Genomic DNA, 15962 nt, shown 5'->3' on the forward strand with positions numbered 1-15962 from the left:
CCTGTATGTGGGGCACTGCGGTCGACTCGAGCTTCACCCGTTCGTGGTGACTGACGACAAACCCAGCTGCAACGAACAACTAGCCGACGAATGGCATAAAAATGCCGCCGTAGAGTCCAGTATCTTCCTCCCTTGTTTGACTATACGTTTCTGCAAAGCCTGGTTATCCTTGGCGAGCACCCGGGTTTCGGAGCAACGGTCGGTGTGCGGCTTGGATTGCTCATCGGACACAGACGCAACAAACGGTTGAAGCCCGAGTCTCGGATTTTTATGGGTGACGCAGGTGCAGCACGGAGGTAAAAAGTAAACGGGCAGGAGGTATGCAATGAACGCAGGGAAAGGTGGTACCTTGCAGACGAGGACGGTCGAAAAGAGGCAGGAGCAGCGGTTGATGATCGGGTCGAAGGTTGGTTAAGATGTCGTTGAGAGGCAGTCGCGGCTGGTGATGACAACGGAGGCAGGCGCGCTGGGTCGTTATCGAAAGCCGATCTGGACCGCTGAATTGCAGAGCGTCGTTCTGCCATGGATTACGCCATCGGGAGGCAGGCAGGCGGCGGTTCGGATGGTAGACGGGTCGGCTGACAAAACGGATCACTCATGGAACAGATTACCGACGGCCAGATACGTTGATTGAGTGTCGGCGTTTACTGCGTTCAGATGAAGTCGACGGTGGCAAGCCTGATCAGGCAGAAGGTGCAGGCGGTTGGTTGGCTAGTGGAGATGCTTGAAGCGTTGGTGAAGCCGACGACGGACGGATTGGACGCTCTGACGCTGCATCCGCTGCTGCATTCACTCTCGGCGCCCGCTTGTGGTTGGCGGGCCATGCCCCACAGTGAAATACATGAGGTAATAACGGTACAAGTACTGTACGGTTGAATACTGTACAAGTACAGATTAGCCTACTCCATTCTTACGGAGGTTCTCTATTCAGGAAGTTACCGTCTCTTCAATGAATCGTCTAGGTAAGGTAGTGCTCTTATTCGCGGCCCCCAGATTCTATCGGTCACCAATGGCACCTAGGTAGTTATCGCATTTGGTAACTGAAAGACGATGCTATATTGATATTCGCGTGTTCGGCAGAGGGTAGTGTCATCCGTCTTTGAAAGTTGAAAGCCTTGTCCCCGAAATCATGAGTTTTCCAAGAAGATAGGGCGGATCTCTCAACTTCCGACTACTAGTAGATGGACGAAATAAGGGTTTCTACACTCCGAATCGAAGAGCTGTCAGCCGAGTTGGGCTAACAGCATACAATCCCGATTAGAATAGGAAACCCTCAATCCCTCTGAGGATTGGGCCTCCATTTCATTATATTATATCTCCTGATCTTGCCCATAGCGAAGGATTCATGCATCTGCACGGCCAAGCGCTCGCCAACCACCAAGTTCAACATCTGCAAGGGCAGCCAACATGTGAACCCAGGCCAATCCACATATGTGACTCATTGCAATTCTTACTCCGACATCCTCGCCTCCACTACAAGTTTACGCAACTACCCAGCGATACAGCGTCTGGGGCTCAGGTGCCCGCCGTCTAGGTGATTTTCGCATCACGTAGTACTTTCATTCTTTGCCATGGCGTCGTCAAAGACCTCGTCTTTATCAAGGCTTCAATCATACTTGGAACAGCTTGGGGTTGAGGTTCCGGCTCCAATCTTCGAGTCTTCCCATCCCGTCCACAACCCTAACGATATCTATCGTTCGTACATTGCAGCTGCACTCGAAAGGCTGCTTGACTGTGACCGAACTCTACTCTACGACTCTCTACAACGGACCTCCACTCCGTCCAAGGGAGACTTAGTACTCGTGCTGCCTCAGTTGAGAGTGAAGGGTACCAAACCTGATAATTTGGGTGTCTAGTTGGCTTCCAAGGTATAGGGGCTTCCCATCTTTCCAGGGCCGCCTTCTCGGCAGATCTATGGCGATACAGGGCCGTATCTGCAGTACTGTCACGCACGGCTCTGTTCCATCTCCAGGAAGGCAAAGCTTGCTGGAATCGACCCTACTGATGGGCAGATCGACTATTCTTATCTCGAGGACATCCATTCTGCTTGCTTGCTTCAGATTATAGCCCAGTACCCGGATGTGGTTAGCACCGCTTTCAAGAACTTGGAGCCATCCACGATGTTGGCCTATCTGTTTCGCCTCGCTCATCAGCTTTCTTCGAGCTATGATGTGCTTCAGGTACTCGGGGCGCCGGAAAGACATGTTGCAGCTCTGGCCCGAGCGGCGTTGTACGATAATATGCCCGTCTGGTTCTGGGCAATGGAATGCGGTTGCTCGGTACCAAACCCGTGGATAGGCAAGATTTCCCAACATGGCTCATTGTTAACAAACTACTAACAGAGATTAGGATTTGAGGTTTCCCCCGTAGTCCCAGCTCTATCAGCTTGGTGGTTGTTTGCTGTCTATGTTTCTCATCCAACTGTGCAGGACCGCAACAACGGTCATCGAATACCTATTGTACAAGTAGCATCATTTGAGGACTCGAGATTCCTGGGTTGCTCCGTTTCGCCTTTTCCAGACACGGCTTCAATCGCTACGAGGTCATTTTTCTCCCGGATCATTTAGTCCGAATGCAAACAATGTCTCTAATCATCTAATGTGCTGATCTTGGACCATTGTAGTCTCTCGAAAACTTGGGTGTTGGAACCGCGCTAAAGCACTACTATACTCAACACTCCCGAGGTAGGGCGCCATTTCGTATAGCTGCCTGTAATCATACAGAAGATCCTGACACGCACGAGATAGGTCATAGGTGCCCTTTCGTAGTACTGACCGGTATGACTTCGCCGGTGGAAATGGGGCTGGGACGCTGCAATTTTTCAAGCTGACAGTGCACACTCTCAGTGATCGCAATGCAATAACATGATGGCAAAGGCCGTAGCACGATAATGTCTGTTGTGAAATAATTGCGAGTGCATCGTCAGTCACGATTCTTGTTCTACCTACTACCTATTTTAAACCAACAAGGGCTTTATGCCATGATGGTGTTGATGGAGGGGGAATGCGGGGGGTGGAGAACCCCAGAAAAACCCCTGAGCGCCAAGAATCACTCACCCGCCGGCTTGCGTCGGCATAGGTGACGTCGTCGGCCCCCGGCATCCTTCCAGCTGACCTATCTTCGTTTCCGTGCTGACGGGACGCCCTCGGCCAACGCCTTCTCCTTCCTTCTATGGAGGCAACGGGATGAGTTGTGAAGATATACGAATTCCTCCTTGAACGTTGATTGCCCCTCCGTGTTCTCCTACCCCGAAAGAATGAAGAGGTTTCGCCTTTCTAAGCCTCGAACGGCCTTGTTGCGCTGCGACGGCCCGCAGCACGCCTCCTCTCGATCTACACTGACCGCCTTGAGATTGCCAAATTTCGCAAGCCAGCGGCAGCACACCAGACATGCCGGGTCGATCTCGCACGCAACGCCCAGACTCCAAACATGTCATGTTCCCCGGGGCGGTCAAGTCCGCCTTCAGCTACAAGATGCGCTTCGAGCAGCCGTCGACATACCCGGCATTGCCGACATACCGTGTCGTCGACCAGAATGGTGCCGTGGTAGATCCGGACTTTGTGCCCGACCTCAGCGATGAAGAGGTGATCAAGCTGTATCGCGACATGCTCACCATGTCCATCATGGACCTGATTATGTTTGACGCGCAGCGTCAGGGTCGTCTTAGTTTCTACATGGTGTCGGCCGGCGAGGAGGCTGTGTCGGTGGGGACGGCGTCGGCTCTGGCCAAGGAGGATGTTGTGTTCTGCCAGTACCGCGAGCAGGGGGTATTCAAACAGCGCGGATTCACCCTCAACGACTTTATGAACCAGTTATTTGCGAACCAGAAGGATCCGGGAAAGGGCAGGAACATGCCGGTGCACTACGGCAGTAGGGAGTTGAACATCGTAAGGCGATTTCCCAGACAAATACGACGTGATTGCGCTCGCTGACTCTGTGGTTGCAGCACACTATTTCCTCCCCGCTGGCGACTCAGCTTCCGCAGGCTTCTGGAGCTGCTTATGCGCTCAAGATCCAGAGGATGCAGGACCCCAGCATACCTCCGAGGGTGGTAGCCGCGTATTTCGGCGAGGGCGCGGCCAGCGAGGGCGACTTCCATGCCGCCTTGAACATCGCCGCGACACGGTCTTGCCCCGTCATCTTCATCTGCCGCAACAACGGTTACGCCATCTCCACACCGACGTTAGAGCAGTACCGCGGTGATGGCATTGCGAGCAGGGGTCTGGGCTACGGCATTGAGACGATACGCGTCGACGGCAACGACTTCTGGGCGGTCCGGGAAGCGATGAAGAAGGCGCGAGAGCTGGCGTTGCAGGACGGCGGCAAGCCGGTCCTCATCGAGGCGATGACCTACCGTGTCAGCCATCACAGCACGTCCGACGACTCGTTTGCCTACCGCGCGAAGGTGGAGGTGGAGGATTGGAAGAGGCGAGATAACCCCATCGCTAGGCTGCGCAAATGGATGGAGGCCAAAGGGTGTTGGGACGAAAACAAGGAGAAGGAGGCGCGGGAGAGCATCCGGCGAGATGTGCTCAAGGCCTTCTCCGAGGCCGAGCGAGAGAAGAAGCCGCCAATCCGGACCATGTTCGAAGATGTGTACGAGGAGCTGACGCCGGACTTGAGGAAGCAGATGAAGGAGCTGAAAAGTCAGATAGAAAGATACCCCGAGGAGTACGATCTGGGCGAGTTCGAGGGCGGGAAGGAGAGTTTAGACAAATAGCGAGCGAGCGAGCGAGCAACTTGATCCGGGTTAGGTGTGCGGCTTGATGCTCCGTCATGCGGCTTGATGCCCCGTAGTGCGGCTTAAACTACCTGCGACGTGTATGGCCGCACCGGAGCAGCACGCCGAGAACCTGAGCCGCCGACTTCTTCACGCATCGTGAACTTTGCTAAACTACGGAATCTGAAGGATCCCATCCTGCTTTGGTTCCGAACAAACAGCCCGCAACCTACCTGCATCAGCGCGAATAAGCGGAAAAGTACAAGGTCAACGATCCAAATCTTCATTGCCTGCGCCCAGAGACACCATGAACAGCCACTTCGTCATCGCCTTACTGGTGTTCTTGGTCCTGACTATAATTGTCATTCTGGCCTACTTCGGCATAGGTTACGTCAGAGGCGTCGCCGCCGCTAGGTCTACCGAGCAGGCTGGACGCGGTCGGGACGTCGAGCTGCAGTAAATCACCAGGTATGTAATGACTTCCGAATGGACGGTGTCGCGGCGTACCGGTGGGCCCGAGATGGGAGTTGTCCCCACGGTTGCGCGGCTTGGCGCTTCCCAGACCCGCAAACAGGGCTGAGGATGCAGGGGTGGCCGGCAAACCAAGCCACACGAAGCCACGGACAACAGCCACACTACCCCTGACGACCCGATTTTTCGGTTCCCATTCCAGACTCCAGAGCACGCATGAGCTGATATCGAATTCCCTCCAGACACGGTCCCAGAGCTGCATCGGTGCCGGGAGCTGCTCAACATGGCAGCCCGAACAGCTCTGCGAAGGGCGCTCCCATACTTGCGGAGCGCCGTAACAAACCCGGGGCAACAGCTACGACATACACGATCCCTTTCCACAACCCTTCCATATCTCACTCCGAATGTCTCTTCCTCGACGTCCTCATCCTCGTCCGCCCCGCCGGAATATGCGATCCCAGACCCGTCACGGCCAACCCACTTTGGCTTTGAAACAGTAACAGAAGGCGAGAAGCGGGAGCGTGTGGCGGGCGTCTTCACCAGCGTGGCCGAGTCATATGATCGCATGAACGACCTGATGTCCTTTGGCTGGCACCGAGTGTGGAAGTGCGTATCCCCGCTCCGCCCCCTTCCTCCCCGCCGGCCTCCCCAACCAAAGCAGCCTAGAACTGACCTCACCACCCCCCCAAGGGACCACTTCGTCGCCTCGCTCAACCCAGGCTTCTCTCCGCTCACCCCAGGACCCGACCCGCGCGGGCCCCAGCACATCCTCGACATCGCCGGCGGCACGGGCGACATCGCCTTCCGGCTGCTGCATACGGCGCATGTGGTCAACGCCAACCCGTCCGTGCGCGTGACCATCTCCGACATCAACCGCGCCATGCTCACGGTAGGCAAGCAGCGCTCGGCCTCGCTGCCGGCGTCGCAACAAGCGGCGCTGACCTTCGTGGAAGCCAACGCCGAGGACCTCACCAAGACCCGCCCGCTGCACCCGTACCCGTCCGCTTCCGAGCCGACCTCGCACGATGCGCAGGGCAAGGAAGAGCAAGCCTTCTTCGACCCGGCCACCGCCACCGCCGAGATCCCGGACAGCTCGGTCGACCTGTACACGGTGGCCTTCGGCATCCGCAACTTCAGCAACATCCCCGCCGCTCTCCGCGAGGCGCACCGCGTGCTCAAGCCGGGCGGCGTCTTCGCCTGCCTCGAGTTCAGCAAGGCCGACAAGCACCCGCTCTTCAACGCGCTCTACAAGGAGTGGTCGTTCCGGGCCATCCCGCTGATCGGCCAGCTGGTCGCGGCCGACCGGGACAGCTACCAGTACCTCGTCGAGAGCATCGAGCGGTTCCCATCGCAGGAAGAGTTCCGCGACATGATTGTCGATGCCGGGTTCGTTGTGGCGGGGCAAGGGTTTGAGGACCTGACCGGTGGTGTGGCGGCTATCCACAAGGGGATGAAGCCTAGGGCTTGATGAACCGCATCAGCACCAAGGGGTAGAAGGGCCGGTCGAAGGGATGAATGAATTTACTGGGACGAGGAACCATGTTTCCTTCCCTTCGAGAGGCAACTCTTCTCAGTCCAAGTCCAAGATGGCACTACTAGCCAGCCTCTGCTACAACACGGAGGCCGGATGGTTCCCAGCATAGAGGGCAGAAGGGGATGATGGATTGTAAAGAAGAGAAGAAACCTGTACATGTACTTTTACTTGTACCATATCTACCTATCTGGTACTACTCAGAGCTTGAGCAAGGCGTACTGCTCATTCGACGCTGGGAAACAAAGCGTCTTGATAGTAAGACGATAACCGGCAGATCGAGGCCCATTCCTGTCCCATAGTAGGTATCGATCCCTCAGGAAACGGTTCACCCACACATAAGACGGCATCAGAGAAGCAGCACTCGGTAAAAACATCTACTTCACTACCACCCTCGAGACCTGACTTCCCCCATCGAGAGTGAAGCTGAGGGATACTACCTAGCTAGTGCTGCGTAGCCGTAGTGTTGTTGTAGTTACCAGAATCGGGCAAAAGCGAACAACCAACAAAATCCCCTCTAGAACTCCCTTCCTTGCCAAAGCGCAGTATCAGATCCTGAGAAAGTCAAGACCCCCTGGATTTGCTTCTTTTCCGACCCCCGTTTGTGCATTACCTCCCAAAGCAAAAGAAGCGACCCCATCCAGATTCCGCCCTTTGCCGAGAAGAGAAGGGGAAAGTAGAAACAGGAAAAGAAAGAAAAAACAATCCCTTGCCGGAAAGAAAACCGCACGGGATATTGCGACATCGGAGCTGATTGTTGGTGTAATCGTTTCGGAGCCGGGAAGCAAGCCGGCGCTCGGGAGGTTAAATCGGTTCGTATGGTGTAGAGCGAGATCGCGGGTATTAGGCTGCTGCAGATAATGCTAGCTGGAGGAGCTAGTCGCGTCTGCAGCTGATACGCATCTCTTCCGCACCTTCAGCTCAAGTTCAAACTCGGCTCCACTAGGAGTCGACTGGAGGAGCAGGGCTTGCGCCGCCGCCTTCGCCGCCCCGACCGCCCCTCTGGCCCCGACCGCGACCGCGCTCACCACCACGTCCACCACGTCCACCTCCGCGTCCACCGCGGCGCCCGGCACCTTCGCTGTCACTGGCACCTCCGCCGCCGGCGCTCCGGTATCCGCTCTGGGCATTGCCATCTCTTCCACCCCGGCTGCTTCCCCAGTTACCCGCACCGCCCCGCGAGTACTGACGCGGGGGAGGCGGCGAGAAGACCTTGACGAGAGGCTTCGACCGATCTTCCTGCCCTGGGGCGCGGTTTTTCACTTCATCAGGCAGACGCTCCATCGCAGCGTCCCGATCCTCGGCCGTCTTGAACTCCGCCACTTTGTTCGCGCCCCACCGAATAATCTTGACAATCTTGGCCTTGTCCTCCTCAGCAAACAGATCCCGCACCTGCTCATCGCTCTGCGCATTCATAATGAACAGGCCGATTATGTTTTCAGCTGGGGTTTTAGGTGCCGGAGACGGCGCCGTCTCGGGCGCGGCAACAGCTCCGTTAGCGGCAGCAGGCGCTGATTTCTCCTCCTTGGGCGCTGGTGAAGCAGCAGACGGAGGTTGTGGGGTGGCGGGCTTGGCCGGCGCCGGAACAGGGGTCGGCACGGCGGGCTTGGCCGGCTGCGTAGGAGCAGCAGCTCTCGCGGGAGCAGCGGGAGCAGTCGCAGGAGGGGCCGTAGGACCTGTGGCAGCGGCGGGGCTAGCGCCGGAGGCGACAGGGGCGGGTGGCACGCCAACTTGCTGCTTCGCTCCTCGGTGAGAGAAGTTGAATCCCTGAGCACGCATCTCTGTACCGATTCTGCCATCCTGAATCTCCAGGACAAGCCAGCCGAAGGTTGCATCTGCAAGATTGAAGTTCCACATGTTTTTAAACGCGCTTTCGTCCACCTGGCCCAGGGCTGACCCCGACTGGCCAGCAGCCGCGCCACCAAAAGGGTTGCCGCCCGCCGCAGTCGTGGGCATTTTCTCAACAACACTTAACGCATTCTTCAGCAAAACCTGCTGAGCCTCGTTCTGCTGAATGGCCGGCTCAACCTCGCCTTTGACGGTCTCCCACACATCGTTGAAGGACGCCTTCGACGCTGCGAGCTTGCCACGGTAGTGGTCAAGGGTGGGGTTGACGCTAAATTCGTTGTACGAGCTTCCGTATCGAAAGTGAAGGCCTGCCGAAATCGAGAAATCCGCCTTGAGAGTGACCGAGAGCTGGTTCAAGATACCCTCACGAGCCGGCGAGGCGTGCGTGATGAAGATCCGGGTTTCGCTGGGGTCGTAAACGCGGTTCGCGGTATCGACGAGTTCGCCCATCTGCAACAAAGTTGTCCACATGGTTCCCTGGCCGCCAGCGATAGTTGTCCTGCCCTCACCGTTATCGAAGAGCTTGTGCATGACCACAGCACCACCCAAGCCTAGAAGGCGGAGCTTCACACCACCAACCTCCAGCAGCATAGACTGCGCTTCGTCGATGATGTACAGGTTCGGCACTTTGTACTCCTTCGATCGGAACTTTTCCAGCACCCGCACGTCCTCACAGGCACCCCACACCGTGTAGACAGGAACGTCTAGCTTCAGCTCGCCGCTGATGAGCTGGGGAAGCTCTGAGAGCGGGAGCTCGCTGGCGGGAAATCGCTGCTTGACGGGCCCGGGAACGCCTTGGGCGATGGCCTTCTTCGTGGGTTCGGAGATCAGTGGGGAGTATTGCGCGACATGTTTGAGAGTCCTAATGCGATCATGGTCAGCAGGTGTGTGTTCACAAAACAACACCAAATGCTGACTCACTTTTCGGCGATCCGATCTAGAGATGTTTCATCATAAAAGCCAAAATCGCCGGTGTGGATGATGTAGTCGGCACGCGCCAACTTTGCGAATTCGTTAAGCGACCGGAGGTTACCTATGTGCCGTCAGCAAACAGACGCTGCGTAGGCTACTGGACGCCAGCGGTTCGAACCTCGGACATCTGCGATGCAGAGAACTCTAATGGGACCGGTCTGGATAACACGTCCCTGGTTTGGGAGCAGAGGGGCGGCTCCCGGAACCGGGCCGGTTTGGTGAGGTACGGCGCCGTTAGCCATGTAGCCGGGGTGGCCGTATGAGTTACGTGATTGCTTGCATCAAGTCAGCATCTTTTGAAGATATTCTGGCTAAGCGAGACAGAGGAGCATCTCCCCCGCCAATGTGATTGTGTGATAACGATGCTGAAGCAAACTACAAATGCGACGACAGGGTGGAGGAAAAGGAGGCAAAGCTAAGCATACCGAAGCCATGCCTCGAGCTGACTAGATCCGCAAGCTGTCTGTAAGGCGGGCAGGGAATAGGAAGCCGGTATCGAGGAATTCTGGGAAGCTGAAAGAATCCAGCAGGCGCAACCAAGTTGGCAAATACAACCGAACGAGCCGGCGCGACCGGAGATGGGTATCAAAAAAGAGAAAGTGCCACTGAGGCAACTTTGAATCAAGAGGGACACGAGGAGTAGAAGTGCGCCGCCGATGCGTGGGACGGAGGAAGTGTGTTGATTAAGTCGGTTTGGTGATTGAAGATTTTCGGAGATCACCCAGCACTGCTGCACCTGCGAATCGGAATGGCTGATGGCAGCCTGAGCTCAAGAAGTGCGCCGCGCACTTGGGGAGGTTATGTGCGCTTAGCCTTTTACGGTTTAGCGCGCTCTTTGAGCCCAGACCTTACGTAGCGTACTGTGCAATGAATGGCAAACGGGCAGGGTCACCAACACTACTTACCGACAAGAAGAGGTCGTAGTATATCAGATGCGTGGGCCATATCACCGGATTGCACACAGTGTGTGAAATAACGCATGCCCACTTCCTTGGGCAGGAGCTGTCACAATCGCCACAGACGGTGCATTGGTGACCACCATATTAAAAGGCGCACAGTATGCGCCACCATACTCATGACGAAGTGGTGCTGAATGGCTTGACTTCACGCCTGGCTGGTGACAAACCAAGAACGGCGTTTCTCCTTCCATGGAGTCATCGACTGCCTTCTCCTAGGCGAGCACGTGGCGAGCCCGCCCTTCTCTGACTTCATCATCCCCGTCATCCTCTCAACCACAAGCTGCCACAGGACTCAACTGACGTAACCATATTGGTCAAATCCGTCTTCTCCTCAATAGTGCCGAACACTGGGAGGTCGATGTGGCGGGATGATTTCATCTGTTTGCCGGGCTGGTATCATGTTAGGTATCATCATCATCATCAAGGATCTTGGCATTCGCCGTCGTTTCAATTGACATACGGCTCAAAGCCCCAAAGTATCGATTTCATTATCGCCCAAGGTTAGGGGGAAGTTGGGGATCGGCTTCTCGATCACTAGGTGCTAAGGTAGAGAGAACTGACACTCGACTGAGTCGACTCTGCCGTCTGGCATCCGAGTCCTAATGACGTTACCATTCCTTAGGTCTATTTTTTAAATTGTGCTTTGCTGCTGATGAAGCGAACCCGGTTGGCGTCGACGGAGGAAGAGGAATGTCCCGCAGGGATGTAAAGCTGAGGAAGCGCTGCAGTGATCGGCTCAAGGCGAACTACAAGACGCAAAGCGGGCGCATACTGTGGATGATTTTACCGTGATATCAAACAGTACCGGTCCTAGGTTGCAAGTTACGGGACTCACGCCGAAGTAGGGCAAAGTGCACGGAGTAACGTGAGGGTAAGGAGGGTATATTAGTTGGGAGGCATTGACTCCCTTGTTGTGTAATATTAACTTGAGATACGAGTAATAATAGCAGTACTACCCATTACCCAGGCAAAAGAAGCACCTGTCTATTCCACGCATTATCCACAAACAATTCCCCTGCAAAGTGGCGCCGCGACCAACTCAGTCAGGTTGGTCCAGCAGCGACGTGCCTTCGGGCTGTGCCTCTTGGGCCGGCGAGGTCTCTACCGTTATCGTGTCCCTGAAGATATGGGAAACTGTCAGTTTCGGGCGGCGTAGAAATATATCAGTACGTAGAGAAACCAGACCTGATAAAAGTTTGCGCTGGGCTAAGGTTAGGTAGCTTCGCTTGAATTTGATACAGCTCCGCCGCCAGTTGGTCTAGTGAAGCTTGAACACGGTCAACGGCGTCTAAGACACAGTCGAGCGTGCTTCTCAGGGAGTTGAGTTTCGCCCCGATTCGCCTGGCCTCGCCTGAAACGCGGTTCAGGGCGATGACCAGCCGATGCGTCTCATCTAAGTCGACTGCGAGCGTCGTTGTGTTGGCCATACTGAACACAGAATGAGAGTTTGAATGGGCAGAGGAGAGGTCTTAGCAGTTTTGAATATGGAGGGCAGGCTAATGCTTGGGATGGCCTATGTATTGAATGTAAACCGAAGGAAGCGTCAGATCAGCAGTAATAAGCGTGACGCCCAACTTATATAGCTTGAGGCTCGGGTCTGCGCTTGGGCTTATTAAACCTGCTTCTTCATCGGACGGAAGAGTGCCACCCAGGTAGTCTTTGATGTCACGATACACGCACTTCGTGAGGTATCGACCGCCCACGCACTGTGCCAGTTCTCAGGTAAAGGAAAATGGATGGGAGAGGCTGGATAGTGTGCCCTATTGGGCTAATCAATGGATGATTCAATAGAAGTCTTACGTTCCTTGTCGTACTATCTCTTGAACGTCTTTCCATGGCCCTCCTCTGATCTGGGTTGCAGAAATGTGAACAACCATACACGAACCACAGACCGCCAAAAGCCAATGCTTGCTTCCCTCCGATCCCTGCAAAGGAGCCCATTGAAATCAGACATTCCCATCCATCCATCCCACCCAGGCCAGGCTATGCTTTCAACACCAAAACGGTACATGTACACATTCAACAAAGGAGAAAAGGAAAAGGAGCCAAGCAAAGTTGGCACATGAGACCCGAACAAGTGGAAATGAATAACCATGCTCCCGCTCCGTCCCCGCTCCAGGTAAGTTGGGGGATATATGATACAATACAGACAAATATATGTGGGTACTCGCTATGACACGCTGTGCTTACTGTGGTATGGATGTATGGGGAAAGGTGGAGAGCTGCCTAGTGCCTAATCTAGCCTGGCAAAGCAGCTGAGCTGGTGGAAGGCACACGAGAGATGAGGGCGATCCCGCAGGTTTGCCAGCTGGAGACAAATAGATTCGTAGCCAACTTGGAACGTCGCCGGCGAAGACTCAGATGAGTTGGGCGGTCGCGGCGACGGTTGCGGAGACGATGGCGGATTCAGAAACGGCGGGATCGGCGCGGGTGGCGGGGGAGACAGCGACTTCGGTAGTGAGGTTGAGATTCCGACGCCAGCCCGGGCGCGCGCGCGCCTGGGATAATGGCTCGTTCTCCCGTCGAGAACGCTGGTTGACATCGCGGATCTTGTTTGTCCTCCGGGGGGAGCCGCCCGTCCGCCTGAATGACCTGCTGCGCGCACCGAGTAACGCCCCAACGTCCTTGCCCAACAGTACACGATAGGTGTGGTGCTACCACATATCGCTGTTCTCGTGGCCATCGAATTGCTTGTTGTCATCGTCGTAGTAGTAGTGTTGCGCGCCGCCGCTGCCTTGGCGGACATGACCCTGAGCTTGGCCTTGTTCCTCCTGATCCCCGTGGCCATTGTTCTGCTGATGATCGCCATGCTCATACTCGTATATCTGGGCGTCGTCGATGTACTGGACACTGCTGTCGTGCTGGAGCGGAGCGTCACCATACTGGTTGCCAGACTGTCGGTTGGTTAGTCAAGCATACGGACATCGATGGGGCGTGACTTACGCGATGGTATTCAAAGTTGAAGCTCCCGTCCTGGGCAGCCTGCTGGGCCATCTGTTGCTCCATCTGCAGCTGTGCCTGCTCCGCTTCTCGACGTTTCCGCTCCTCTTCCAGTCTCTTCTGTTGCGGAGACGTGGGGATTTGCAGTTGCGGGTGCATCGCCTGCACCTTCGCCAGGTATGAGTACATGAAGTTGCTGAGCAGCACCTGACTGTGCAGTGGTCGCCGAGGGTTGGCAAGTTTGATGTGGGCCATCCGATAAATGGCTCGTTCCTCAATGATTGGGAACCGAGTCCAGGGGTAGTCAATATCCGGTCGGAGAGGGCGCATAGGCGGGTCCGGACTAGGCGGCCGATGATCCTTCTTTTTGTGACTCGAGTCCTTGTCGCCCTTCTTCTTTGACCCCCCGAACAAGCCGCCAAAGAAGCCTTCTCGGTCCTTCTTATTCTCGCTGGACTTCCGATTCGTCTCCTTCTTCTTGTCCTCTTGCGGCAATCCTTCAATGCTGTCGCGGTCCAGACGCAGGCTCTCTCGGCCCTTGGGGACGCTGCTATCGATAGAAGTTTGGAGGACGTCCATCCTGGCATGGTCGTGGTTCTTGTCACCAGCCTTGCCCTTGGCTCTCCTCGCTTGCTCCTCCCGCTCCTTTTCCCTTTCCCTTTCCCGTTCCCGTTCCCGTTCCCTCTCCTTCTCCTTCTCCCGCTTCTTTTTTTCCTTATCGTCGCTCTTGAACCACTTCCAACTGGAGGTCGACTTCTGCGAAACGACGCTGTCAGCGTCATCCTTGTCCTTGCTCTTCCTGTCCAGCTTTCGCTCGATGGTGTCGAACGTCGGAATAAAGGTCAGACTGCTCGTCGTCGTTCCCCCGCTTCCGGGTAGTGCCTCTGGATGACTGATCTCAGCGAGAGCGTTGCGGTTCGCAGAGGCTTGCTCCTTCACACTACTAGCTTTCGCAGAGTGCACAGGCGCCATGGAAGCCTTGCCTGGGATGGGTCGTTTACTTGACCGTGCAGGGGGGCATCCACAGGCGGCTGGTCGGTATGGGCCTGAGCCGAAGCGTTCTGGGACGATGACCTTTGGTGAAGTGGCTGAGTTGGTTGCGCATTCTCATCAGCCGGGGCCGGGTCAGTGATCTGGGGAACAGACGCAGCAGGTGCGCGTATCGCCGAGGTGGAAGACGACCTGACCGGAGGTGACTGTGTCTTTGGTGGGGAGGTGGGTGCAGCTGCGCTTGAAGCTCCCCCTTTGGCCGATTCGTCCGAGGCCGTCGGGGCAGCGGCAGCCGTGGAGAGGTCCCTTGAGAAGTTTTGTTGCCTCCGAACTGTCCGAGTGGGACGAGAATAGTTCTCGGTTATGGGCTCGGACATGACTCTGGTCAGGGGTTTCCCAATAGACGGATCTACTGTCGGAAGTGGGGGCGTTTCCTCGTTACTCTCCTTATCGGCTTGCCTCGCAGCGAGCCGCTTCGAGAAAGGGGCCTTATCTCCATAGCGTTGACTGCCACCTTTCCTGTAAGTTGTCTTTGTTGAGCGCCGCAAACCCATACCCGGGGCCATGGGAAGAATCGGACTGTCTGCCTCTCCACCCTCTTGTCTCGTCTCCTGTGCCAACTTCTGCACCGCTTTTGTTGGGTCGCTGACCAACTCGGATAGGCTGAGCTCAGGGGCGTGCTCGCTTACGGAGCCCTGACGCGCCAGCTTTTCCGCACCATCGACGTATCCCTCGGCATTCTCACCGGTGTTGACTTGCCGTGAGAGCATAGATTTCTTCCGCCTCAAGCTGCCAGAGTTATCCCGCTGCAATCCGTCGACAGAGAGAAACGAGTCACCAGATCTCCGCTTAATCGATTGTACCCGTTTCTCGAGAAAGTTCTTGAAGGCCGTTGGTTCGAGCTCTGGATGTACCCTGGCCGGAACCCAGAGCAACCTGGATGGATCCGCCTCATCGTCGTCGCCGGTGGGAGCTATTGATGGCATCTCCATCAGCGAAACGCCAGAGAACTGCAGCAGGTCGGGATCAGTGCTAGTGTTTCCAACATCCATCGACATCCGCCGCAGCGCCTGCAGGTTGCTGAACTCTTTCGCGATATCACTTGGATTGTCCATGTCTGTAAGAGATAGCTGCGAACTCGTTGCATTCTGAACATCTCGCAAAGTCAAAGTCGGCGACAGCGGGGGTAGCGGGGGAGACTTGGGATTGTCACCCGAGCCGCTTCTATCACCGGCTAACCTCACGGGGAACGTGTTGGACTTCTTGAGGCCAACCCCGCCATTGAGGCCGTTGGTTTCGGGATTCAACTGGGTCGCAGAACTTGTCTGATCGGATGTCGTGCGCAAGAGTCGCAGTCGATCGCCGGCTGGCTCGTCAGCCTTCTGAGCCTTATCCAGGTGCTCCCCTTGGTACTTGGACGCGATAAAGCTCAGCGGCCGGTTGTCCTCGGTGCCCGAGTCGTCGTCATCGCCGTACATTGTCCCTATTGCTTCGGTGACGTGGTGACTCGGGTCGGATATCGACAGCTGGC

General features: G+C 56.0%; 4 protein-coding genes across 4 annotated transcripts; 2 read left to right on the forward strand and 2 right to left on the reverse strand.

Moving 5' to 3' along the window:
• The first annotated feature begins 3136 nt into the window (after positions 1–3136).
• Positions 3137–5182, forward strand: B0T15DRAFT_540684 (thiamine diphosphate-binding protein). The gene is made up of 2 exons (XM_062869801.1): positions 3137–3887; positions 3947–5182. Exons 1-2 carry the CDS (start codon positions 3390–3392, stop codon positions 4718–4720), a joined length of 1272 nt encoding a protein of 423 aa, XP_062719369.1. The 5' UTR covers positions 3137–3389; the 3' UTR covers positions 4721–5182.
• A 292-nt stretch (positions 5183–5474) lies between these two features.
• Positions 5475–6659, forward strand: B0T15DRAFT_401813 (ubiE/COQ5 methyltransferase family-domain-containing protein; the record flags this gene model as incomplete). Its single annotated transcript, XM_062865132.1, has 2 exons — positions 5475–5797; positions 5882–6659. The coding sequence occupies 2 exons, from the start codon at positions 5475–5477 to the stop codon at positions 6657–6659; spliced, it is 1101 nt and encodes a 366-aa protein (XP_062719370.1).
• A 1005-nt stretch (positions 6660–7664) lies between these two features.
• B0T15DRAFT_486958 (uncharacterized protein) lies at positions 7665–9784 on the reverse strand (the record flags this gene model as incomplete). Its single annotated transcript, XM_062866397.1, has 3 exons — positions 7665–9432; positions 9492–9603; positions 9661–9784. 3 exons carry the CDS (start codon positions 9782–9784, stop codon positions 7665–7667), a joined length of 2004 nt encoding a protein of 667 aa, XP_062719371.1.
• A 3371-nt stretch (positions 9785–13155) lies between these two features.
• On the reverse strand, positions 13156–15909 carry B0T15DRAFT_486959 (uncharacterized protein; the record flags this gene model as incomplete). Its single annotated transcript, XM_062866398.1, has 5 exons — positions 13156–13395; positions 13445–14419; positions 14467–14843; positions 14874–14945; positions 14982–15909. The coding sequence occupies 5 exons, from the start codon at positions 15907–15909 to the stop codon at positions 13156–13158; spliced, it is 2592 nt and encodes an 863-aa protein (XP_062719372.1).
• Positions 15910–15962: the final 53 nt, after the last annotated feature.

This window comes from Chaetomium strumarium, assembly GCF_033439665.1.
Source record: "Chaetomium strumarium strain CBS 333.67 chromosome Unknown B0T15scaffold_6, whole genome shotgun sequence".
Lineage (NCBI taxonomy): Eukaryota > Fungi > Ascomycota > Sordariomycetes > Sordariales > Chaetomiaceae > Chaetomium > Chaetomium strumarium.